Raw genomic sequence first — 24,378 nt, forward strand, 5'->3', positions numbered from 1 at the left:
GTTCCTCAGGCCCCATGTGCATTCTTAGGTCACTTCCCCGGGTCATGCTCCACTCCACCAGGATTCTTTTTCAGTATTTTTGCCCACAGAATGGACTTTGTCCTCCCCGTCATCTCTCCTCTGTGTGGCTTTTCCTAGGTCTGCGCTGCCCACAGAGAACAGAGGTGAGTAAGTCGGTTCTTTTTTGCTGGAAAGGGTCACTTGCCTGCTCCTTGCAGCAGCAGGAACTTTGAAGTTTGCAGCGCTCTCTGCCATCTAGGTCACGTTGAAGGTGTGGGATTTGTGAGATTCTCGCTGTGGTTCCCGCTGACGTGTGCAGGTCTGAGAGTGCGTGTTGGGAGGTTTAGATTCACGGAGCTGCCTTTTCCTTGGTTCCCCTCCCATGTACACTTACTTTTGTGATTCCATGTTCTGCTTGGGCGTGACCATGGTCTCCCAGTGAGTTGAAAAGGGAACGGTGGGAGTGGTTCACTTGAGTCACTGGCCCGAGTTTGGAACCAGGGTCAGTAACTCCCTGACTTGCCAGGCAGTCTCTGAGAGTTGAGCTCTCAGGTCACATCTGAGGGAACCTGCCCCTTTCCAGGGTCTGGCTCTGCCCAGCTCTCTTCCTGGCCTCAGGATTGTTTTGTAACAAACACCAGCTCACACGAGTACAGTGGTAATCAGCGACTTCTCCACATCTCCACCCCAGCTTATCAACTCCGAATAGATCGTATCAGGTGGGAGCCTGATACCAGTAGATCCATGAATTGTGCCTTTAGGTGTGATGAAATACAGGGAACTGTGAGCAGCAATAAAGCAGTAATGTCTGTGGGGTACGCTCAACATTTAAGCTCAGATGAGTGGCAATTTGAAATGCTTCCTAAAACAGCACACACAGCTGGTTTCCTAAGAAGTTACCGAGATTGACAATATAAAATTGCTAAGAAGTCACGATGCTCCGAATGTTTATGAACAGATATTAATCTCTTCAACTTAGAACAAAATTTATTTCCGATTGTAAACGTAATACATGCTTGTTACAAAAAATTCTTCAAACCCAGACAGTGAGAGGTATAAGAAATAAGAACATGCCGGAACCGGTTTGGCTCAGTGGATAGAGCGTCGGCCTGCGGACTGAAAGGTCCCAGGTTCGATTCCGGTCAAGGGCATGTACCTGGGTTGCGGGCACATCCCCAGTAGGAGATGTGCAGGAGGCAGCTGATCGATGTTTCTCTCTCATCGATGTTTCTAACTATCTCTCTCCCTTCCTCTCTGTAAAAAATCAATAAAATATATTTTTTAAAAAAAGAAAGAAATAAGAACGAGACTCCCCCTCATGACAGATGCTTTCAGTTCAGCTCATACTCAGCAAGTTTGCTGCTCCCCCAAATGTCCCCCTAGCCCATCTGAGCAGTGGACTGGCCCATTATGGCATTTAAAAAAATTATCTTTTTAAAAAATTTTAAAAAATGTTCAATTATAGTTGACATTCAGCATTCTCCACCATCTTGACCGTAAATCCCGTTGTGGCATTTCTTACACATGAAGTCCTGGGAAACTTTTCTGCTTCTTGATTTAAGAAAAACAGTTATGGTGATTGTCTTTCAGTTTACTATGAAAATTAGTAAATTGGTCCCTCGCTGGACAAAATTTTTTAAAATATATATTTTTTTATTTTAGCGAGAAAGGAAGAGAGAGGGAGAGAAACAGTTATGTGAGAGAGAAACATCGATCAGCTGCCTCCTGCATGCACCCTGACAGGGTATCGAACCATACCTGGGAGTGTGCCCTGACTGGGAATTGAATTGGCGACCTTTTGGTGATTGGGATGACGCTCAACCAACTGAGCCTCACTGGACAGACTGGACAATTGTCTTAACTTTTGTGTTTGACCCACAGAAAAATATGAAGATCTCAGCTCTTCAGATGAATCCTGCCCTGCTCCTCAGAGACAGAGGCCCTGTCGGAAGAAGGGCCTCAGCATCCATGAGGGGCCTCGGGCCTTGGCGAGGATCACAGCCATTGGACTTGGAGGCAAGATCCAGCCGTCCTGCTATGGTGAGCATTCCGTGTTTCCTGATGGCTTTTTGATACTTCGTTCACGCATTCTGTCTGGATGAAAAGGCACAACTCTCAGGTTTCTGAAATGTGGGCCACTGGGTTGGAGCAGCAGCTCAAAGATTCCAAATTGACGACAGTGATAGAAATATATTAGTCAATGGCTAGCTCTTGGGTTTGTGTTCATCCTTTGAGTTTTCTTTTCATGGGTTAAAATTACAAATAACAGCAGCAGAAATGTCACTATGCTCAGATTTGATTCATCAGCTAGTGCAGGAACAGGGTGCCACTTGAGTCCCACTTCCGGTCTCTGGCTACAGCACCTGGTTTGTTACTTAACACATTTGTGGCTGGAGATGGATGTGCCTCTGGGCCAGGCCAAGGACTCTCTCTTGCTCTTTTCTCAGGTGATGGATTGATGCTCAGACCCTTCTGAGAATTGTTATGTGATGCACTTAGTGGGCTGGAATCCTAGACCCCAAGTTTCCAGACCTCCCGAGTTTATTCTCCAATTGTCAGTTCCTAAATGTTGAGTGCAGTGCCCTTGGGGAGTGCGGGAGGCGCCAATAGTTCTTGGAGCAAGTTGGGTTTTATGCTCACTGGCCTGACCAAGTGATCATACTTATGTACAAGTTACATCTTCCATTGATGTCTGTCACCCATCAGTGGCCAGGCCAAGTGCTGGTCTTGTGGGCTGGGTAGGTGGGTCCTCCTCATGAACAGACACCCCTCTTGAGCTTGGAAGAAACCAACTTTCCCAGTCAGAGGAGAGCATATTTCAGTCAGGAGTATGTTAGTAACTTTTCCTTATAAGACGCTTGGAAGGAGTCCTAGGTTGGGAACTGGAGGCCTGCCTTCTCCTGTTGTCCTTGGGGGGTGGGCTGACTGGCCACAGGGAAAGGCCCTCCCCCAGCTGCTGGCAAGCTCCTTGTGCTGGATGAGGGCAGTTCATACCCTTCCTGTCCGGTGTGCTTATAAGCACATGGCGCTGGGACAGTTGGCCCACTTGTTTTAGTTTGAGTGGCAGAGTCTGTTCCTTTGTGAGGAGTCCCTGCCACCTGTCCCACCCTGAGATGTGGTAGGGGCATGGGAAGCGCGCGCCTTCCCTGGAGGTGGGGTGTAATTAATCTGTGTAGCTATACGACAGGTGCTTTTATTAAATGGAATTCTTTCAGGTTATCAAAATAATCCATGGCTGAAGTCCATTTGTACACTATTCTTTTTATGCACCCACAGAGAAGGCTGGAAGAATGTTCATCAAAATAATGATGATAGTTGACTTGATTGTGGCATTTCAGGCGAGTTTTCTTCTCACAACTTGTGATATTTACATTTTTTATCAGTACATGTAGGCTTTGCCAACAATTAAAGAACATTTTAAAATAATGTGCAGATTTTAAAAAGCGTTGATAACTACAAAAAGGTATAAAGGCTTTGTTAGCCGGTCTGTTTTATGCAAATAAATGTACTTTCTGTGGGCAAGGGGCAGGCAAAATGGGAATGGACCTCTGTGGTTTGTGTTCTGCCTTTTCTCCTTGTTTTCCTGCAGGCAGATCCGTCCAGAGGTTGTATAATTTGGTGTTACTATAGTTAATTTTTAGCCTGGGGCCTCCAACCTTCCTGCTTAGCCAGATCTATTTTTGACTGGGGTTGACTGACCCGAAGAGGGAAAAAACCCTTAGATGCCTGTGCCCCTTAGATGCCAGGGACCATAAAGGCTGCATGTGAGATTAGATGCTTCCAGCTAAAAGGTACACTTTTTCCTTGGCTCAGGAGTCTGTAAACACAGCTTACCATTTCCTACTCTCTCTTTTTTTTTTAAATATATATTTTATTGATTTTCCACAGAGAAGAAGGGAGAGGGATAGAGAGTTAGAAACATCGATGAGAGAGATCGATCAGCTGCCTCCTGCACGCCCCCCAGTGGGGTTGTGCCCGCAACCAAGGTACATGCCCTTGACCGGAATCAAACCTGGGACCCTTCAGTCCGCAGGCTGACGCTCTATCCACTGAGCCAAACCGGTTCGGCTCTTTTTTTTTTTTTTTTTTTTGCATCCAAAATCTTCTTAATTACAAGATAGGATTTGCAGTTATTTTTTTTGTAGCTGCAGCTAACCTGTCAGCCTCTTGCACATTTGAACTTTCGGCCCTTGAATCGCATGTCGGGTTTGGTGTGGCTGTGAGGGATTCCTGGGGCCTTGTTGAAATGCCTGTACACTCCGAGGCACTTGCATGCATAAGAGAGCAAGACAGGGCCACAGCCCTTGGAGGAATCCAGGGCCAGCTGGTCGAAGGTGAGGATCTTGCCCCTGGCCTTAAGGATGCGGCTGCAGCAGCGCTGCTCACACTGAGTGCACACACCTCCAGTCTGGGCACCTTCCAGGCTGGAAGCTTCAACTTCCGGACCATCCGGGAAAGGGACAGAGGAGGCCTATTGTTGCGACTCGAACAACCTCTTCAGCACCACCTGGCTGAAGGTGGAGTTGGTTTGTCTGGCCAAAAACCTGTATAGCTTGGCCAACAGCCTTAGGAAGATGTCCTGGATCTTGGGCTCCTTGTGCCGAACCTTTCAGTCTTTGTTGATGTTGTGGCAGATGTCGACTCCCATGATGACCCATTTCCTTCTTTTTCTTTTCTTTTTTTTTTTAAAATATATTTTATTGATTTTTTACAGAGAGGAAGGGAGAGAGATAGAGAGTTAGAAACATCGATGAGAGAGAAACATCGATCAGCTGCCTCCTGCACATCTCCCACTGGGGATGTGCCCACAACCCAGGTACATGCCCTTGACCGGAATCGAACCTGGGACCCTTCAGTCCGCAGGCCGACGCTCCATCCACTGAGCCAAACCGGTTTCGGCTCTTTTTCATTTGGAAAAGAAATAGCATAGTGTGGGAGAGGGCACCAGGCTCGACCAGGGCTTTGACTCCACCATGCACTTGCTGTGGGACACAGGATTGCCTCTCAGCTCCTCGCAGCCTGCCTCCTCGCCTGCAAACTGCACATGGCATTATGTCCAGGTTACTGTGGCGGGTGGATGAGGTCATGACCAGGAAGATACGATTTTCCTTCCTGCCTGCCTAGATCCTGGTCTGCCCTTATGCTGAGGTCCCTCTGGGGAGGTGGTCACGTTGGGAAGAAGGTACTTGTTTTCCCTTTTGTGCGTGTGGGTTTATGCGCCCCATTCTGTTCACAGAGCAGGTGCCTCCACGGGGCTATGTCACCTTCAACAGTAGTGATGAGAACCCCCTGGAGGGAAGGGGCTTCTGCTACCGGGATGTGACTTCCCCCATCAACGACCGGGACGTGGAGAGCAGCAGCAGCAGTAGCCGGGGTATGTGTGCCACCCCTCCCCACCCTTGCGTGCTGTGATGAGTCTGTCTGGTAGAGAAGGAGAGGGTGAAAGACAGAAAGACTTTCCTCCCTGGCTCTGGGCATGGCCCAGAGAGAAGCAGCTTCCAGCCAGTGCCTGTGCCTGTGTGCAGGGTCTGGGGGAGTTGTTCCCGACAGGTTTAGCTTCTTGATTGGTGAGCCCAAAGGGAATGTCTTTGCTATAATACATGTATCGTCCATTCAGCCGCTGTTTACTGAGTGCCCTGTGTGCCAATCATTGTTCTAAATGCTTGGGTTTACCAGTGAACAGAACAGACAAAAACGCTGTCCGTGTGTGTAGAGGGGAGGGGTCGGCCAGGCAGTCAGCATGAAACACAGTAAACTAGGGAGTTGATGAGGGCTGTGGATGAAACAGCTCAGGCTCTGGGGAGTCACTGTGTGCGCGACCTATAGTCAGGCGTCCTTGTCTTCACTGTTGGCAGAAGAGCAGGCCTTCTGTGCCCACCTTGGGGCTGTGCGGAGCAGCAGCAGCAGCGAGGGCCTGGCGAGAGCCCCGGGAGTCAGCAGCGAGGCCTCTTTGGAGAGCAATGAGGTGAGGCCTCTCCTTATTCCTTACCTCTCATCTCCTTCCCCTGTTTTGGTGTCATGGGGGAGGCTAACAGTTCATTTGAGACGGGCAAGGCTCATAACAAGGACTTAATGCATGTCTGTGCTGTGTTAGGACATACAAGGTTCAGGGCCACCCTCTAGAACCACCTGGGATTGGGTGACCTCAGTGGAAGCCTCTGTGTGGCAGGTGGGGGAGTTTCAAATCTTACCTCCATTGTGAGGGAAGTGGCCCAGATTGAGAGTAGAAGCTGGAATCATGGGGCAGAGAGCAGTTTGGATGCAGCCACGTCAGCTGCAAGACTTTCAATGTTACTTTATTTTTTGAGCAATTCTGTTGTGGTTCTATTTTTCTGTAAGGGATTTGTCCAAGGTTCCACAACTACTTAGTAACAGAGCTGGGATATGAACCCAGCTCTAGATGACCCCAAAGCTCATGCACTCTTCCTCCACCCATTTTTTCTTTTAATCCTCACCCAAGGATATATTTTTTCCATTGATTTTTATAGAGTGTGGGAGGGAGAGATGGGGGAGAGAAACATTGATGTGAGAGAGACACATCAATTGGTTGCCTCTCACATGCACTCCAACTTGGGCCAGGGACCAAACCTGTAACCCAGGTATGTGCCCTTGACCAGAAATCGAACTTTCTGCCTTTCGGTGTTCGGGCCAACACTCCTAACCACTGAGCCGCACCAGACCAGGGCCTTTATTTTTATTTCCATTTCCCCACCCCTCTCCCCTTTGGTAACCATTAGCTTGTTCTCTAAAATCTGTAGTTCTGTTTTGTTTGTTTTTGGAGTTATGTATTAAGTGAAATCATATGATATGTCTTTCTCTGACTTACTTTACTTAGCATAATATCCTCTAGGTCAGTGGTTCTCAACCTTCTGGCCCTTTATTTTATTTTATTTTAAATATTTTATTGATTTTTTTTTTACAGAGAGGAAGGGAGAGGTATAGAAAGTTAGAAACATCGATGAGAGAAACATCGATCAGCTGCCTCCTGCACACTCCCTACTGGGGATGTGCCTGCAACCAAGGTACATGCCCTTGACCAGAATCAAACCTGGGACCCTTGAGTCCACAGGCCGATGCTCTATCCACTGAGCCAAACCGGTTAGGGCAGCCTTCTGGCCCTTTAAATACAGTTGCTCATGTGTGACCCAACCATAAAATTATTTTTGTTGCTACTTCATAACTGTAATGTTGCTACTGTTATGAATCGTAATGTAAATATCTGATATGCAGGATGGTCTTAGGCGACCCCCGTGAAAGGGTCGTTCGACCACCAAAGGGGTCGCTACCCACAGGTTGAGAACCGCTGCTCTAGGTCCATCCATATTGTTACCAATAGCAAGATTTCATTCTTTTTTTATTTTTTAAAATATGTTTTTCTTTTTAGAGAGAGAGGAAAGGAGAGGGAGAGATAGAAACATCTATGAAAGAGGAACATTGATTGGCTGCTTCCCACATGGCCCCTACTGGGAATCAAGCCCACAACCAGGGCATGCGCCCTGACCGGGAATCGAACTGGTGACCTCTTGGTACATGGGATGATGCTCAACCAACTGAGCCATACCGGCCAGGTAGATTTTATTCTTTTTTATTGCTGAGTAACATTCCATTGTATATATGTACCACATCTTTTTTAACTATTCATCTGTTGAATACCTAGGTTGCTTCCATATCTCAGCTATTTATTAGTAATTCTGCAGTGAATATAGGAGTGCATATATATTTTCGAATTAGGGTTTTTTTCTGCAGATAAATACTTAGAACAGGGAATTGCTATAGCATATGGCAGCGCTATTTTTAATTTTTTTAGAAATTTCCATATTGGCTGCACCAATTTACAATCCCACCAATAGTGTCTGAGGGTTCCTTTTTCTCCACTTACTCACCAACGTTCTTTATTGGCTTATTGATGATAGCCTTTCTGACAGGTGTGAGGTGATAGCTCATTGTGGTTTTAATTTGTGTTTCCCTGATGATTAGTCTTTCAGTGTTAAACACACATACCTCTTGCCACAGGATTCAGATAATGCACGTGAAAGCTCAGCTCGCAAGCAAACTAAAAGTTATATGAAGACCAAGAATCGCTACAGCAACAGTGACAGCCAATGGCCTCCCAGCACTGGGACTTCCGGGGCGGCCTGTTCCCCAGGATCTACCCCCCAGACTGAGAGGTTCCCCTATTCAGGACCCCAGGTAAAACCTTTGTGAAACTGGTGGTTACACTCTTTGTGATTTGTGAGGTATTTATTGTGTGCTTACAGTGGGCCAACCACTGTTAAGAGAGTGTGGTGGCTCTTCCCCAAATGACCTGTAAAGCTTCTTGGGCTAAGAGGATTCCTAAGGTCAGAGGTGCTGGTGGGAGGGTTTATACCTGTCCCTTTCCTTAGGAGAGATCTGTCTCTCCCTTTGGTTACCATGCTCATTTCCATACTTGACTCAGCCCCCCTGAGCTTTCAGGAGTTGCAGAGACAAAGTGGCACATAGTATGTACGTAATGAAAATTGCTGTTTCTGCCTTCCTCATTATGGGTCCCTCTGGCTAAGCAGTATCTTGGGGTTTACAGTGTGACATAACAGCTCAACTGTCTAATGTGTGTTTATCGAGTTCTCTTGCCCTCAGTGGGCATGGGTGATACAAGATGAAATACAGGTGAGTACTTGCCATTTATTTGTTCAAGTCACAGCTCTGCTGTTCACTAGAAGCCTATGATTTTGCTGGCTTCTCCTTGCCCCACCCCATCCTCTGGGAGCTATCTCCAGGGCCTGTATTCCCAGCTTCTGCAAGCAGCTGCACCACTCAAGTCCTTAAATGCATCTTGATTGGAGAGTTGTTGGAATCTTAAAAGCTGTTTCAGAAAGTAGGTTGAAGAAAATGATGGAGTAACAACTTTTGAAAATTTGCTCCTCTATAAAGGCAACATTGAAACTGGCAAAAGTGGCCAGAATCAGTTTTCCCCCAGAAACTTGTGATTCAAACTAAAGGCTTGCAGCAGCCTGGAGAGTGTTTATTCAAGAGAAATGACTGACTCTCAGTGAGAACTGTGAGCTGTTAGCATTTTAACTTGCCCTAGTCCAATTCTTCCACTCTCCAATGCCACAGTAGCTGTGACAGCCACTGGAGCGGGTAGAGCAGAGCTGGAGTGCTTTCGGAGTTTCATTCCAAAGAATTGGCATTACTAGACTATCTGATGGTTCCCTTGAAGACATGCTTATTACAAGACTGTATTATACTAGTAAGACTCAGGCTTATCTACTCAACACCGAAAATCCTCTCATTGGAGGACGTGTATTGAAAATCATACGGGGAAATGTTTTGATTTTGCAGCTGTCTGAGGTATTGGATAACAGCTTGGGTGAAAGATTAACCACAAAGCTTAAAAGGAAAATCTGGGGAAGGAGATGTCCATAGGAGCTTTGAAAAGCTCTGACTTATCCTGGGAATCTAAGCGGCCACATATGTGCTCAGGGCTGTGTATGGCCAAGAGTACCTGAGAGTACCCCCTATGATCTTGGGTTTTGAGCAAGCAGGAAGCAGAGGCTGGGCCAGCATTGTCATCTGCCTGGCTGATGCTGAACATGGGCCCCAACAAGCACACAGAGCTGTTGGGCAAAGACTGGGAGATTTATTGGTTTTGGTGTTTAGGAGATCTCTGTCCAGCCCTCAGCTGATCACCAAGCTAACTGAGTAGAGACTTCAGTAGCCACAGACCAGAAAGAATACAGACAACAAACCCCAGAGGGAGGAGAATTAGATCTCCAGAGCTGCCTCATGAAAATGTCCAGTTTTCAACAGAAAAAATGTATGCAGAGAACAAGGAAGAATAACTAATAAATAGTAAGAAAAGGCAATAGGAGAAGCTGTCCCTGAGGAAGTCCAGACATTGGACTTGTTAGTTAGACAAAGAATTTAAATAAGTTTTTAAAAATATGTTCCAAGAGCTTAAGGAAACCACATCTAAATAGAAAATATCAAGAAAGTGATATAAATAAAAATGAACTAAATAGAAATTTTGGAATTGAAAAGAATAATAACTGAAATGAAAATTTCACTAGAGGGGCTCAAGAGCAGATTTGAGCACACAGAAGAATCAGAAAACTTGACATAGACCAACTGAAATTATCCAGTTTGAGAAATAGAAGAATGAAGAAACATGAGCAGAAACCTGTGAGCCACCATCAAATATACCAACATGCATATATGGTGTTCCAGGAGAAGAGGGAGAGGAAAGCAGAAAAAATGTTTTAAAAATAGCCAAATCTCCCCAAATTTAATAGAAACATGAATCTGCACATCCAAGAAGCTAAATAAACTCTAAGTAAGTTAACTCAGGTCCACACCTAGACCAACATAATCCAGCTGTCAAAAAAACACACAAGAGAATCTTGAAGGAAGAAAAATGACTCATTACCCCGAAAGGATTTGCAATAAGATTAACAGCTAATTTCCCCATCAGAAACCATGGAAACCAGAAAGACATCTGATGACATCGTCAAAGTACTGAAAGAAAAATAACCAAGAATGCTATATTCAGCAAAAACTGACCTTCAAAAGTGAAGGAGAAATTAAGGCAGCCCCAGGTAAACAAAGTCTAAGAAAATTTGTTGTTAGACCTGTCCTTCAGGAAACACTAAAGGTGTCCTTCAAGCTGAAATGAAAAGACACTAGATCCAGAGACACAAATAAGTGTCCCTGGACTCCCTACTCTGTGAGGGCACAGGGAGGAGGGGCAGAATGGGCTTCTGCCTGCACTCAAGTCACTGTCCCACTGCTGAGCTGGGGGGATCAGTAGGGCTCAGATCTCCTCCTTAAAAGCGATCTCACGGCCCGACTGGTGTGGCTCAATGGTTGAGCATTGACCTATGAGCGAAGAGGCCACAGTTCAATTCCTGGTCAGGGCACAGGCCCAGGTTGCGGACTCTATCCCCAGTGGAGGGCATGCAGGAGACAGCTAATCAGTGCTTCTCTCTCTCCCTCTTCCTTCCTCTCTGAAATTAGTAAAAATATATATTTTTAAAAAGCGACCTCACGAATGCACACTCAGCAGGAGAAAAGTGGCTCCACCTTGCATCATGTGCCTTTTTTTGTCCCCATGTCTTTGTGACCTGCCCGTTTGCCAACCTGCCCTGGCCTCTCTGTCCACTAGGACCTTGCCACACTGTTGGAGCAGATAGGATGTCTGAAGTACCTGCAGCTGTTTGAGGAACAGGACGTGGACCTTCGAATCTTCCTGACCCTCACTGAGAGCGACCTGAAAGAAATCGGCATCACGTGAGTCCAGGGCCATCTGTGGCTGCATGCCCCTTGTCTCTGGGACTGTCTGACATTGCAGCTTTCCAACATTTGGAGAGAGAGTTGCCCTCTCTAGAGGTCAGCTGTCTTCTCCATTCTTAGACGTACATGGCCTGAGTCTTGTGGCTTCTCAAGCTGGCCTGGCTCAGTGCTGTATTCAGGGAACCCAGACACTTTCTGCCTGTTCACCTGAGAGAACTTTCCAAGTTGGCAAACATAGCCTGGAGCCAACTGGCTAGTTTCCTCCTTAGTGACAGCAGCAGCCCGGCCGGGAAGGGGACCAGGTGCAGGGGGGCTCCAGTGAGGTCATCACTTCTCACAACCCTTTGTTTCTGTCCTCTGGCTCCTCTCCCTCTTCAGGGATCTTTCCTAGGGAAACCATGGTCTGCGGAGCTTTCAGGCACATGCAAAGGCTGATCCAGGTTCTTTTCTCATCCCCGACAGGTTGTTTGGACCCAAGAGGAAGATGACTTCCGCCATCGCCCGCTGGCACAGCAGCGCCCGCCCCCCCAGCGACGCCCTGGAGCTGGCCTACGCCGACAGGCTGGAGGCTGAGATGCAGGAGCTCGCCATCCAGCTGCACAAAGTAAGTGGGAGGCAGGGGGCGGGAGGGGACATGCGGAAATGGCAAGAGAGGTGTCTGGAGACACTCACCTGCAGAGAAGGACACTGAGGACAGTGAAGGGGAGATATGCAGGCAGGCCCGCAGGAAGAAGGCCCAGAAAGGTATGGGCCATTCGGTGGAGGTCAGGCGGACATCCACAGGAGAGAAGAGAGAGGGTGAGGCCAGGGAACAAGAGGCTGGCGTGGACCCCTGTGGGCTCACAGGAAGGGACCCAAAGCAGGGGAGGCTCCAAGGTAGAAACAGGCCTCCCATTCCAGGAGAGAGACAGGCGCAGAGAGAGGATGGGGGTGGTTCCCGGCCATGGCCTGGGGCCTGTGTCTCCTGCATCCTTGGCCCACCTGCCAGCCCCACCTCCCACCTCTCCCTCTCCAGCGCTGTGAGGAGGTGGAGGCCATGCGGGGCCAGGTGTCCCAGGAGCAGGAGCTGCGGGCTGTGGTGGAGAGTTGCCTCCTGGAGCAGGACAGCACCCGCAAGGACATCCTTGCCCAGCTGCAGGAGACCTGGGCCCTGGCCCAGGATGCTGCTCTCATCCTGGACCAGCTACAGTGAGTAGGCACCTGAGTTAATCGAGTTCCCTCCAGATTCTTCAATCAAGGATTTGCTTTCAGGGCCTCCTGAGTCATTCCTTGCCTGCCCCCCCATTCCCCACCCCCCCCATTCCCCACCCCCACTCCCCACCCCCCCCCATTCCCCACCCCCACTCCCCACCCCCCGCCCCATTTCATTCTAGCTGTTCCTCCCTACAATGGAGACCAGGCAGAAGTAGGGCCATGAAAATCTGCATATCTTACACAAGCTCTCTGCCTTCACTCGGGCGAGAGCTTGTCAGTGTGGGTGGGTGCGGGGGTGCTTGCCAAGCCCAGGAAGGTGGGCTGTGGGGACACTCGAAAGTGGGGATGTCTGCCGTCCCCTGCCCTCTGGGACCATGGAAGGCAGTTGCCAGGCTTTCCCCTTACCAGCACTTGGTCTTGTGTTCTGCAGAGCCTGTCAGGCTGAGCTCTCAGCCCGAGTGAAGCAAGACGAGTCCCCTCTGGGGGTCACCCTAGGCCCAGCCCTCCCTACAGCTGGTAAGGAGAGCAGTGTCCTGGGCCAGAACTGGGCAGAGATGCCTCCTCAGGCTGGGTTTTACCACGTCTCGATGGTAATCACATTTACACTCCCCGGTCCCCTTGCAAACACAATCCCAGACTCTAGGGTGAGACCCTGCCCTCCTCAGCCCATTTCCTTAATGTCCCTCCTGGTGGTTGGAAGCAAAGCCCTTGGGCCATTGTGACTGTGCTATCCCAGACCTCAAGTGACCTCTGCAGCCTCCAGTCGAAGTCCAGGCTGGGTGCACCCCCGGGCATAGCCTCATGGGAGGCCAGTGACCCCCCCCCCGCCCCCCCCCCACGCTTTCATTCCTGGGGCCAGGCCCTGACCAGCAGTTACCACTTTGGGTAAGCAAGCAGAACCTGTTTTGATGTAACAAGGGGGTCACACAGGCACTGACAATTGGGTGGGACTCCTGGTCACAACAGTTCAGGACAGAAGCAGGGCCTGTGAGCACACAGACCCCAGGCTCACCCAGCCTTCTGCCCCATAGACTCCAAAGGCTGGCAGGCCTCCCTGCAGGCCCTGAGCCTCCCCCAGCTGTCGGGAGCATTGGAGGACCGAGTCCATGAGATGGGTGAGTCTCTGGGAGGGCAGCCAGTGACCCTCGCCCCCGCCCAGGGACAGACAGGAGTAACAGGAAGAGCCCTTAAGTTTAGACCCCTAGGGCAGCCCCACTACAACCTACTGACCTTCCAGGTCATCCATTCCTAGTGCCCCCCGAGGCACCCCTTCTTCCCATTGCTGCCCACACTTGCAAAGCAGACTCTATTCCCATCTTCAGGGCGAGTGCTGTGCTCGGTGACCCAGGGCCTGGAGAAGCTGCAAACGCTGAATGGGAAAGAGAACTGGCGGGAGCCTTAGTCTGAGGGATGGTGAGTGTCAGCCCGGGACCCAATCTGGGACAGCAGGGTCCACTGGGAGCGGAGCGAACGCCCGCTTCAGTCCTCCCTTTTCCTTCTCAGAATCTGACGTCGGGTGACTGATCCACCCTGAAGCTGTGTGCCCGGAAGACAGCAGGGCAGTGAGTGGGCAGTTGCAGCAGCCCAGGCCCCAGCTGGGGCGAGAGGATCGGCCCTCGGGAGCAGCTGGCAGAGAGACAGGACCAGGCTGTGGCTGGTTCCAGGCAGCAAGGCCCCCACAGAAGCAGGACGAGGGCCTTGCCCTGAACCTGGTGGTAAGGCCCAGAGCAGACAGGACCTTGGGGGAGAGAGCGTGTCCCCATATACCACAGGTGCCACTCAGATTTGCCCTGATGGGTGAGGACGGGCGTCTGGGCAGCATGTCATTTGCTGGAAAATAAAATGTAAGATCAGCTGGTGAGGGGCTCAGTTCTGGTCACACATGTAGTACTGGCTAACATAGCAGCAAGGGGAAAGCCATGCCAGGACCCCCAGCTCCAGTGACTGGCTGGGGTCCAGGCTTCCTCACCAGGACAGAGAATACTGTCCTTATAGGGGTGCTGACTTGGTGACCCCTCCTGCCCCATGGTCCCCAGCAGTTAGGGCTTTTGCTCAGAGCCCCCGTGATTCAATAGAAGCTACCTGGAGAGCCAAGCACACCCCATGCCCCAGGAAATGAGAGCAGAGCAAAGTACAGGTATTTTATTTACAGAGTGGAGTGCCTTCGCCCAGTGTGGCTGCTTCATCAAGGCTCTAAGGTGGAACAGGTGCCCAGGCTGGGCAGGGAGCACCGCTTTTCTTAGGCTGGGTAGGCACTGTGGAGACTTTCCAGTAGCTTCACTGAGTTTAGCCAGACTTGGGGCCATAGGAGACTGCCAGTGGTGACCTTCCTGCCTGTGGTGGCTCTGCTGTTGTCATTCTGCACACTTGATGGGTATTTCCAGACCATCTCTGGGAGCTGCCTGTAGACCATACTGGGAATAGAGAAAGGGAGGCTTTCAAAGCACAGGAAAGAGCAGCAGGCTCAGCCTAGCGGTACAGCCACCGGGATCACAAAAGGGGCCTCTCTGGACGGTCTCAGCACAGAAGCCCAGGCCAAGCCGACAGCCCAGAGAGGTCCGCGGCTGGTAGTGCCACAGGTGAACAGGGAGGTGGACAGCACCCCGCCTCAGACGAGGTCTGTGACAGCATAACTCTGAGTGGGGCCAGTGCCTAGACTTGGCCCTGACCTTAAGTCTTAGGTAGTGAGAGAAGGAAGGGGACAACCTCCTGTGCCCTGCCTTGAGCGTGCAGTCAGGACCAAAGAATAGAGCAGCAGAGGAACCACTTTCCTGTCCCTTCAACAACTCCACCTATTAGCTGGGCCCATGACCCTGACTGCCCTTGGGGACCAAGCACCAGTGAGGTCAAGTGAAGCCTCACCCGTAGTTCATACAACACAGAAAAGGAAATCTAAGCCAGTAAAGCCAACAGCTAAAATTAACAGCACAACATCCTACCCAAACTGGCTCTCCTCTAGGCCCTGAAGCTGGCACAGAGGGCAGGATGCAGGAATGAGTCAACTGAGCCAAAGGCACCCCCAAGTTCTCATTGGTCTAAGTGTCTGTGCAACCACCCACTTGGAAAATCAGGCAGTGCCTGTGCCTCCACCAGCCCATGAGACTCTCAGGTGGGTTTGAGCCTCAAGGTGGGTAAGAATGTCCTGAGCCTGGACAGCCAGGCCCGCCACCCCCAGGCCACCCACTGACCAACCTGAGAAGGTCCCACCTGGCCCTGTGACTGCTTGAGGCAGCAGAGATGGTAAGATGCCCACTGGCCCCATGCAGTCAGAAAGGGTTACACACACACAAACACGCTAGAAGACACTCCCGCAGAACTTCAGGGCCCTCAGCCCTGAACACAAGCCAGGGGAGGGCAAAGACGCAGTACAGGAGCAACCTCAGGAAGAAGATGGGAGCAGCTTCTCCAGGGCCTTCTTCTGCTTCTCGGTGGCTGCAGCCACAGCTTCAGCCAGCTTTTCCTCGGGCATCATGTTGAGCACCTTGAGGGCGAAGAGGAGCTGGTACTTAGCCGTGCTGATGAAGGCATTGCTCAGGAAGTTGGGAAAGCCACCAACTCGGTCCTTCTGGGTGTACAGCGGGACCCGCACCAGTCCCAGCACCTGCACAAAAGGGGACCAGAGTTGGGGCCGGGCCCCCACACCAAAAGCACAACCCTGGTAGGAGGGGCCTTAAGCTGCTAGGCCAGGGGAAGGGAAAGCAGGTTGCCAAGGACAATGGGAGACCGCGGCAGGGTCTGGTGAGGCAGAAGCCAGCCAGCTCCTTCGGAGCAGTGCAGTCCTCTCCTCCCCAAGCAAATTTCAGGGCCACCTCATGCACTCCCCACCCTCTGCATCCTCATGTTCCAGCCTCCACCCGCTGGCAGGAAGCCCCCCGGTCCGCACCCCATGCTCCCTCTTGCAGCAGGTGAATCCCCAACACAGCAACTGTCACTCCCAGCCCTTCCAGACCCTAACACCCCCAAATCACAAGAGCGCTCAACCCCTGCACCACGCGAACCCAATCTTCATTCCCAGTTCCCCTTTCTGCTCTTCAACTTCCCACCTCCTCGAGCAGGTCCCGCCCCATCCCATCACCCCAACCAATCCCACTCCCCACCCCCAGGATTGGCAATGGCAGGCAAGGCGGATGGAACACAGCCCCGAGGGAGCCCCAGCCTCCCACCGGCACCTCAGGTCCCTCTCCCTACCCCGAGGCTGCAGTCACCCCCCCACCCAGCCCTGCCAGGGGACCCTCAGGAGGACGTGTTACCCATCGGTGCCTTCCGCAGGGCCAGAGCCAAACCCCGGGGTGGGGGGCGGGGCCCGGGCGGCGGCCCCACCTCCAGGCCGTGGTCGCGCGAATGAACCGCGCTGATCTCCACGGCGTGCAGCTGCTCCAGCGTCAGCTGCCGCGCGTACAAGTGCGCCACGACGCGGTGCGGGCCCTCGGTCAGGTGCGAGCTCAGGTAGTCGGCCTCGGTGAGGCGCAGGCAGCCCAGGCCCAGGCCCAGCACCCGGTTCAGTCCGTCCTCCAATGACCAGAAGCGCCGGTCCACGAAGCCCCCGGGGAAGCCCAGCAGCCCGTCGAAGCGCATCTGCATCTACAAGGGAGCGCCGGGTCACGGGCGCGGGTCCGAGCGACGTCCCGCCCACGTCCGCCCGCCCGCGTCCTCACCAGCACCGAGAAGCGCATGGGGATGCGGCCGAAAAGCTGCCCGGGGTTGGCGGCGTACAGCATGGCGTGGCACGAGTGGCTCCAGCCCGGCCCCAAGCGCATCGCCTCCACCCGGCTGATCTGCTTCAGCTCTGGCACCGCAGCCGACATCTTGTTACTACCCCCCGCGCCGCGGCGCCTCCCCTTAAGTGCGTGCGCTGGCCCGCCCCCGCCGAACTGGCCAATCCGCGGGCAGCGGCGCCCCCTCCACCAATCGCTGACGCGCATCGGGACAGAGCCCACCGCGACGCGTCGTTGAGAGGCGCAGGGGCGTGTGCAAAAGGAGGGACGGCGCGCACCGCGGCCGCACCCAATAGCCTCCGAAACCGGATGCCGGCCCAGCTCCGGGCGCTCGAAACCACAACGCCCGGCAGGCAACGCGCGAGCCGAGCTCCACCTCCGCCTGCTGCGTGCGGAGCCTGCGGGGATGGGGCAGTGAGGAGGGCCGCGGGGTCCTCCGAGACCACGTCGCCCATGGCGAGGCCTTCCCCCAGCGCCTCCTGGGGCACGTGGGCGCCTCCTGCCTCTCCCTCCAACCCTTCCCTGCAGGCACGCCTCACAGTCCTGGGCGCCTACACCTGCAAAGCACATCGGTCTGCCTGACTCCGTATCAGCACGAAGGGCCTGGGGAGCGCCAACTGCCCCACAGGGCGAGTCCACGCGCAGACCTGGGCTGGGGGCAGAGGACGAGAAGCCACAGACTCCCCACACCCAGTTGGCTAGGGCCAAAGTGACTTAAGTCCCGGGCTGGGAGCTTCCGGGCCCAATGCCCCGTGTCCTCCAAGTCAGGCCCCAGATGCCAGGTACTGTTGGAGGAAATAGGGTCTCCCCAATTTCCGAGGAGGAGGAGGACCTTGGGCTCATAGGGGCAGGCCTTGCCGAAGGGCACTCGACAGTTGGCGATGGAGCCAGGATCCTACCCTAGATCTCCACCCTGTCTCTTGCCCAGTGTCCACGACAGAAAACCCGCCTTCTGCCTCAGGTACTTACCCCACGTTTGTGCAGAAGGAAGCCGCGGGGGTTCTGAGTCCTGGTGCCACTCACTCCACCCACTGGCCCAAGCTCCACGTGCCTCCCCATGGTGAGCATGGATTTGCTGAGTGAAGCAGCTCAGGATGGGTACCACGGGCACAGCCCTGGAATCTGTGGCACCGGGAAGGCTGCCCTGAGCAGGGCTGAGGAGGAGAGGAGAGGAGGCCGAGGGCAGGCAAGGGTTGGTAGGATCTACCAGAAACTGGTATGTTTGGCCCGTGGTTATTCTATCAGAAGATGTGGGAAATAAGGACCCAAAGAGGGCGCCCTCTCCCCAGCTGTGGCCTCTGCCAGTCGGGGCTCAGAGGAGCAGCTGCAGCTGACAGGCCAGGTCCCAGGCCAGTATTTGAAGGGGAGAGGTCCCTGAGGGGAAGGGCCCAATCAGACGACCCTATCTCCAGGCAGCAGGGCATGACCCAGGGCCAGAGTGCAGCAGGGGGCACACAGGAAAGGCACCCTGTGCCCAATCCCTCCCTGACACCAGACGTGAATGAACAAGGTGGGTCCATTTGGGGAAGTAAGGAGGGAGATCCAGTGTAGCCCATGCAGGAACGCATCTGACACTGAGCATCTTCCTACCCTCACTGGCACAACCAAGGTGGCAGTCCGTCCTCAGGGCAGGGATTGCCTTGGGGCAGTGCACCCAGCCAAGTGCACTGTTTCCATTCTCTAGAGCAGTGATGGTGAACCTTTTGAGCTCAGCGTGTCAGCATTTTGAAAAACCCTAACTTAACTCTGGTGCCGTGTAACATAGAAATTTTTTGATATTTGCAACCATAGTAAAACTAAGACTTATATTTTTGATATTTATTTTATATATTTAAATGCCATTTAACAAAGAAAAGTCAACCAAAAAAATGAGTTCGCGCGTCACCTCTGACAGCGTGTCATAGGTTCGCCATCACTGCTGTAGTGCCTGAGCTGAAGAAGGGCCCAGTGGCCCTGGTCAGTGTGGCTCAGTTGGAGTGTTGCCCAGTAAACCAAAAGGTCATGACATACCTGGGTTGTGGGTTTGATCCCTGGTCTGGGTGCATGTGGAAGGCAGCCAGTTAATGTTTCTCTTTCACATGGATGTCTCCCTCCCTTCCTGTCTAAAATCAATAAACATATCCTTGAATGAGAATTAAAAAAAAGAAGGGGCCTAGCTGGCGTGGCTCAGAAATTGAGCTTTAACCTATGAACCAGGAGGTCATGGTTCGATTCCCAGTCAGGGCACATACCTGGGTGGCGGGCTGGATCCCCATGTGGGGTGTGCAGGAGGCAGCCAATGATTCTCTCTCATCATTGATGTTTCTATCTCTCATTCTCCCTTCCTCTCTAAAATCAATCTAATCTAATGAAAGAGAAACATGCAAATTGACCATACCTCTGCTACGCCCGAGCCACGCCCACCATCCAGAGTGACTATATGCAAATTAACCCAACCAAGATGGCGGCCAGCAGCCACAGAGCTGGAGCAAGCAGAAGGCTTGGTTGCCCTGGTGATGGAGAAAGCCAAGCTTCCCGCCTGCCCTGGCCGGCTGTGGCCTCCGCTCAAGGCAACAAAGTTTCAATTATAGCAGATAAATAAATCCCAGATACCTGCTTCCAGCCAGCCTCCACTGGGAGCTTGGGTGGCTGGGGGCCGTGGCCAGCCTGCAAACAGCCATCAGCCCCTCACCCAGGCTGGCCAGGCACTCTAGCAGGGACCCCCACCCTGAAGGGGATATGACCAGTATGAAAATGGCCCTCAGCCCCTCACCTAGGCTGGCCAGGCACCCCAGCAGGAACCCCACCCTGGTCTGGGACACCCTTCAGGGCAAACCAGCCGGCCCCCACCCATGCACCAGGCATCTATCCTATAATATAAAAGGGTAATATGGAAATTGTCACAGAACGACTGGGAATGACTGGTCACTATGACACACACTGACCACCAGGGGGCAGACGCTCAATGCAGGAGCTGCCCCTGGTGGTCAGTGCGCTCCCACAGGGGGGGCTCTGCTCAGTCACAAGCAGGCTGACGGCTGCCAGTACAGCAGTGGTGGTGGGAGCCTCTCCCGCTTCCTCAGCAGTGCTAAGGATGTTCGACTGCAGCTTAGGCCTGCTCCCTGTTGGCAAGTGGACATCCCCTGAGGGGTCCCGGGCTACCAGAAGGATGTCTGCCAGCTTAGGCCCAATCCCCCTGGGAGCAGGCCTAAGCTAGCAGATGGTCATCCCCCGAGGGGTCCCAGAGGGCACAGGCTGGGCTGAGGGACCCCTGAGTGCACAAATTTTTGTGCATCAGGCCTCTAGTTCTATATAATAAAGAGCTAATATGCAAATGGTCATCACACCCTCACACCGTCATGCCGTAATGGCCCAGACACTCAACACTAGGGAGAGAAGAATAGGGACCAGCCAGGCTGTGGCCCAGGATAGGGACAAGCCACCCGCCCCACAGTCCCGGGTGCCTGTAGCTGCGGCCCAGGCAAAACCACCCGCCTACGGTCCCCTGCGGCCACAGCAGGCCCAGGCGAAGCCGGTCCAGGTCCTGGGTGCCTGCAACTAGCTGGAGTAGGGAATCCTGGGTCCCGGGTGTGGGGCGAAGCAGAGGAGGTTAGGGGCAATCAGGCTGATAGGGAAGCAGTTGGGGGTGATCAGGCAGGCAGGCAAAGGTGGTTAGGGACAATCAGGCAGGCAGGCAGGTGAGTGGTTAGGGGCCAATGGTGCTGGATTGCGAGAGGCAGTTGGACATCCCCCAAGGGGTCCTGGATTGGAGAGGGCACAGGCTGGGCTGAGGGGAACCCTCCCCCAAATTTCATGCCCCAGGGGGGTGTGTGTCCCCTCAGCCCAGCCTGTGCCCTCTCACAGTCTGGGAGCCCTCGGGGGATGTCCGATTGCCATGGAGGTGGGAGAGGCTCCTGCCACCGCCACTGCACTCGCTAGCCGTGAGCCCGGCTGCTGGCTGAGTGGCACTCCCCCTGTGGGAGTGCACTGACCACCAGGGGCAGCTCCTGCATTGAGTGTCTGCCCCCTGGTGGTCAGTGCACATCATAGCGACTGGTCATTCTGCTGTTAGTTGATTTGCATATTAGCCTTTTATTATATAGGATACACACGCACAGAGGCCTGTGGAGGTAACTTGGAGTTGTGTTTACAAAGCTAGGGGTCGGGGTGCAAACAGTGCTGCCTGGCATTCTGGGGCACCATCTCTTCCCTACTGGGAAACCATTCACTGGGCAGGGAAACTCAAGCCAAGCAGAGGGCTCCCAGCTGGGCTCCAGCATCATGGCAGCCAAACCTGCCCCTCTAATCCCTTCTCCACATGACATCAGGAGTCACTCTCTTGCTTAAAAACCTCTGTTCTTAGAATAAACCCCTGATTGCCCCTACAAAGTCTTGCAGTATTTGCAACCAAATCCCAGTTCCGACGCTTCGGCCACGTGTGCTTCTTTCCACTTGGTGGACATCCTGGGCTCACTCCATCTCTGGGCCTTTGCACTTTCTGTGCCAGCTGCCTGGGTTGCTCTGCCAGACTACGGGTTAAATTAAGTCCCCCATGTGACCCCATCTTGGCACCTGCTGACTCTTCCTAATGGTAACCAAATCGGGGAAGATGTAGATTTATTTGTGTAGAGTCTCACTGACAAGCTCCCAGGGGCCTGGACCTTGTCCATCTTGCCTTCTGCTGGCACACAGTAGGTGGTCAGGAAACATCTATGGGATGAATCAGCGACACAGAACATGGTGCTGGGGACCACAGCAGCCTCTCACAAACCTGGAGGCCCTGGCTCCTTCTCCACCTGCTCAGAAGATTGAGCTGAATCCCCTGGAACCATTCGGTCCAATCCAAGAATCAGCACAGTGACCACAACAGTAACTCTCACTCCCTCCTGGAGTCGGACCTCACTGATGTCTTACACATGAAACAGACTGCGGCCACAAGCTGGTACTCACTGCTGTAAGGGTGTCAGACCACCACTCGCCACTCAGCAGTCCGGCCTCTAAGAAACAGGTGAGGTCCTGCAGTGCTACGCGTGGAAAAAGGAATGAACAGGATATTGCTGGATGATTTTATTACTATAAATATACAGTAAAAAGGAACAAAAACTAGCCAATCAGAATACATCAAATGATAGCATGTTTAAGTCCAAGACAGGGTACTGCATCCTGTCATTCGGAGTACTGGCACCAATGCCAACGGCAAGAGGCCAGGGTGTTGGTGGGTGATGAGGGCGAGGAGAGAGACAGCCTGTATGTGTGCACATGTGCACCCATGAGCACACCAGTGGGAGGGAGTTGGGGGGGGGGGGGGGAGAGACAGGGAGCCAAGTGGCTGAGGAAGGTGGCCCGAGTGTGGCCGAGAGCTGTGCATAAGGCAGCACTCTGCTCACAGCCCATTGGAGAGAACAAGAACCCTACTGGACAAAGCCCCCAGCTGTGTGGATGCTCCCAGAACCATCATCCTCAGAAGGCGAGCTCCTCTGAACCCCCTAATCCAAGGCCCAAAAGTATTGGCCCTTTGGGGAGCTGCACAGACCCACCCACCCACCAGGCCAAGGTCCCTGCTTGGGCAGCCTGTGCCTCCTCTGCTTTTCTATTGCCCAGGTGGTTTATCTTAAGAAAATGATGAGGCCACTTCAAATGGGACCCTTCTCCAGGAGGCAGGTCCCACCGCAGGAGCCCCAGACAGAACAAATCAAAGAGAAACACCGAGTGACATTTAAATGACACGGAGGGAGCAGAAACGTTGCTCAGATCCCTCCCTGAGCGGGCCGACAAGCTGAGCGGAGGCCCCTCCACCTGGAGGGGGTCTGAGGACGTGTGCAAAGGACCTCTGAGAAGGTGCAGGGCCTGGAGAGGGGCCACTGGGACAGTGGTCGGCAAACTCATTAGTCAACAGAGCCAAATATCAACAGTACAGCGATTGAAATTTCTTTTGAGAGCCAAATTTTTTAAACTTACGCTATATAGGTAGGTACATTGTTATTAACGTAATTAGGGTGCTCCTAAGGCTGAGGAAGAGCCACACCCAAGGGGCCAAAGAGCCGCATGTGGCTCGCGAACCGCAGTTTGCCGACCACGGCACTGGACCAACTGCTGCCAATAGGCTGTGCACTGCACCTCTGCGCCCCTGGGAAGAGTCAGGCCCCAAACCAGACCTGGGCCTCGAGTGCAGAAACGCAGGCTGCACAGGGCCACAGGGAAGGCTGCGAGCTACACAGCCCTGCACGGAGGGCCTGCACGAGAGGGGAAGCAACGGGACACAAAGCAGCAGTGCCAGCCAGGCCATGAACTCGGGGGAAGGGCACAGGCATCGTTTCCTTCATTGACCGTGACTCGGATCCCCCTTCCTTCCCTTCCCCAACAACAAGCCCCCCCAGTACTACCCCCTGGGAAGACAGTACTTCACCCACCGATAAATTCTCTCCTGCCGGTTTGCTGAGTTCTCAGGGTGTCAGCCTCCCACTGGCTGGGGGGCTGGATAAAGCCAATCTGGGACATGTGGGTAGCCAGCCTCCAGCTCCAGCCATTCAGCCAACAAGAGATTTGGGGGAACTCAGAGCTCAGTGCCCGAGACAGAAAGGGGCTGTCCTTCATCGTGTACCATTTACAAATACAGAGACCGCAGCAAAAAAGGTTTGTCAGGGACAGTCCACTGTGCTCTTCAATCAAGGGTCGCAGGGCCCCTTGGAGCCGTGGCTATGAAGGGTGTGCAGATAGGAGAGGCCAGGGGTCTCAATGGAGTCCAGACAGCCCCTTGGCAAAGTCTGGGGAGCTGAGGACTCCATGCTGCCAGCCTGGCCAGGCTCTCAGAGTTGAGTCAGGCGGTGGCCTCCACGTCAGGACTGGGGCCACCAGAGGCTAGGTGGGGCCAGTGGCGAGGAGGCTCCGGCGTCTTCATGGAGATGGACCTTCCTGCAGGTGGGAGCAGAGGGAGGAGGGTCAGGCTTGGACAAGTCTTCCTGCCTCACCTGCTCCCTTGACCCCTGAAAGCTCCAGGTTCCTACCAACTTTAAAACCTGGAGGGCAGGGCCAGTCTGCACCCACCTCTGCGCATGCACGTCTGTGGTGCCAGCAGCAGCTGTAGCCCTGGAACAGAACAGGGCACCTTGGGCTGCTGACCCCCAGGCCTCCTGCCCTTGCAAGGTCTGTGCTCCTGGAAACTGACCAGCCAGTCCTCAGAGCTTCCTAACTTAGGCTGGGATTGGTCAGCCCCAGGCAAAAA

At 53.1% G+C, this 24,378-nt stretch overlaps 3 protein-coding genes and 1 pseudogene across 9 annotated transcripts in view; 1 reads left to right on the plus strand and 3 right to left on the minus strand.

Moving 5' to 3' along the window:
- ANKS3 (ankyrin repeat and sterile alpha motif domain containing 3) overlaps nt 1-14,321 on the plus strand; it is a 33,583-nt gene extending 19,262 nt beyond the window's left edge. The window contains exons 8-18 of one of the 3 annotated variants that reach the window (XM_081089629.1): nt 1,882-2,040; nt 5,237-5,374; nt 5,856-5,965; nt 8,014-8,190; nt 11,141-11,265; nt 11,731-11,872; nt 12,284-12,456; nt 12,893-12,978; nt 13,494-13,577; nt 13,785-13,875; nt 13,946-14,320. In XM_081089629.1, the coding sequence (XP_080945755.1) occupies nt 1,882-2,040; nt 5,237-5,374; nt 5,856-5,965; nt 8,014-8,190; nt 11,141-11,265; nt 11,731-11,872; nt 12,284-12,456; nt 12,893-12,978; nt 13,494-13,577; nt 13,785-13,864 (1,274 nt within the window). In that variant the 3' untranslated portion in view covers nt 13,865-13,875; nt 13,946-14,320. Of the gene's footprint in view, nt 1-1,881; nt 2,041-5,236; nt 5,375-5,855; nt 5,966-8,013; nt 8,191-11,140; nt 11,266-11,730; nt 11,873-12,283; nt 12,457-12,892; nt 12,979-13,493; nt 13,578-13,784; nt 13,876-13,945 lie in introns of all 3 variants that reach the window. The other 2 variants (XM_081089630.1, XM_081089631.1) reach the window with 2 other exon arrangements.
- Nucleotides 4,160-4,769, minus strand: LOC308518030 (large ribosomal subunit protein eL18-like; annotated as a pseudogene). The gene has a single exon. The product of its transcript is annotated as a large ribosomal subunit protein eL18-like (transcript).
- Nucleotides 14,322-14,588: 267 nt separating the features above from the next.
- On the minus strand, nt 14,589-17,302 carry NUDT16L1 (nudix hydrolase 16 like 1). Of its 3 annotated transcripts, none has more exons than XR_013995919.1 (4): nt 17,118-17,273; nt 16,713-17,043; nt 15,841-16,063; nt 14,589-14,876 (listed from the first exon to the last, which is right to left on the minus strand). XR_013995919.1 is itself a non-coding variant. In XM_081089633.1 (4 exons), the coding sequence occupies exons 1-3, from the start codon at nt 17,265-17,267 to the stop codon at nt 15,842-15,844; spliced, it is 633 nt and encodes a 210-aa protein (XP_080945759.1). In that variant the 5' UTR covers nt 17,268-17,302; the 3' UTR covers nt 14,589-14,876; nt 15,841. The 3 variants fall into 3 exon arrangements, 2 of the variants coding, with proteins under 2 accessions (XP_080945759.1, XP_080945758.1); XM_081089633.1 differs by having other exon boundaries at nt 16,783-17,043; nt 17,118-17,302; XM_081089632.1 differs by having other exon boundaries at nt 16,783-17,037.
- Nucleotides 17,303-22,208: 4,906 nt separating this feature from the next.
- Nucleotides 22,209-24,378, minus strand: part of MGRN1 (mahogunin ring finger 1) — a 49,546-nt gene continuing 47,376 nt past the window's right edge. For both annotated transcript variants that reach the window (XM_081089635.1, XM_081089634.1), the window contains one exon: nt 22,209-24,068. The gene's annotated coding sequence lies outside the window, so the exon portion shown is untranslated. The remainder of the gene's footprint in view (nt 24,069-24,378) is intronic.

This window comes from Myotis nattereri, assembly GCF_964212035.1.
Source record: "Myotis nattereri genome assembly, chromosome: 4".
NCBI lineage: Eukaryota > Metazoa > Chordata > Mammalia > Chiroptera > Vespertilionidae > Myotis > Myotis nattereri.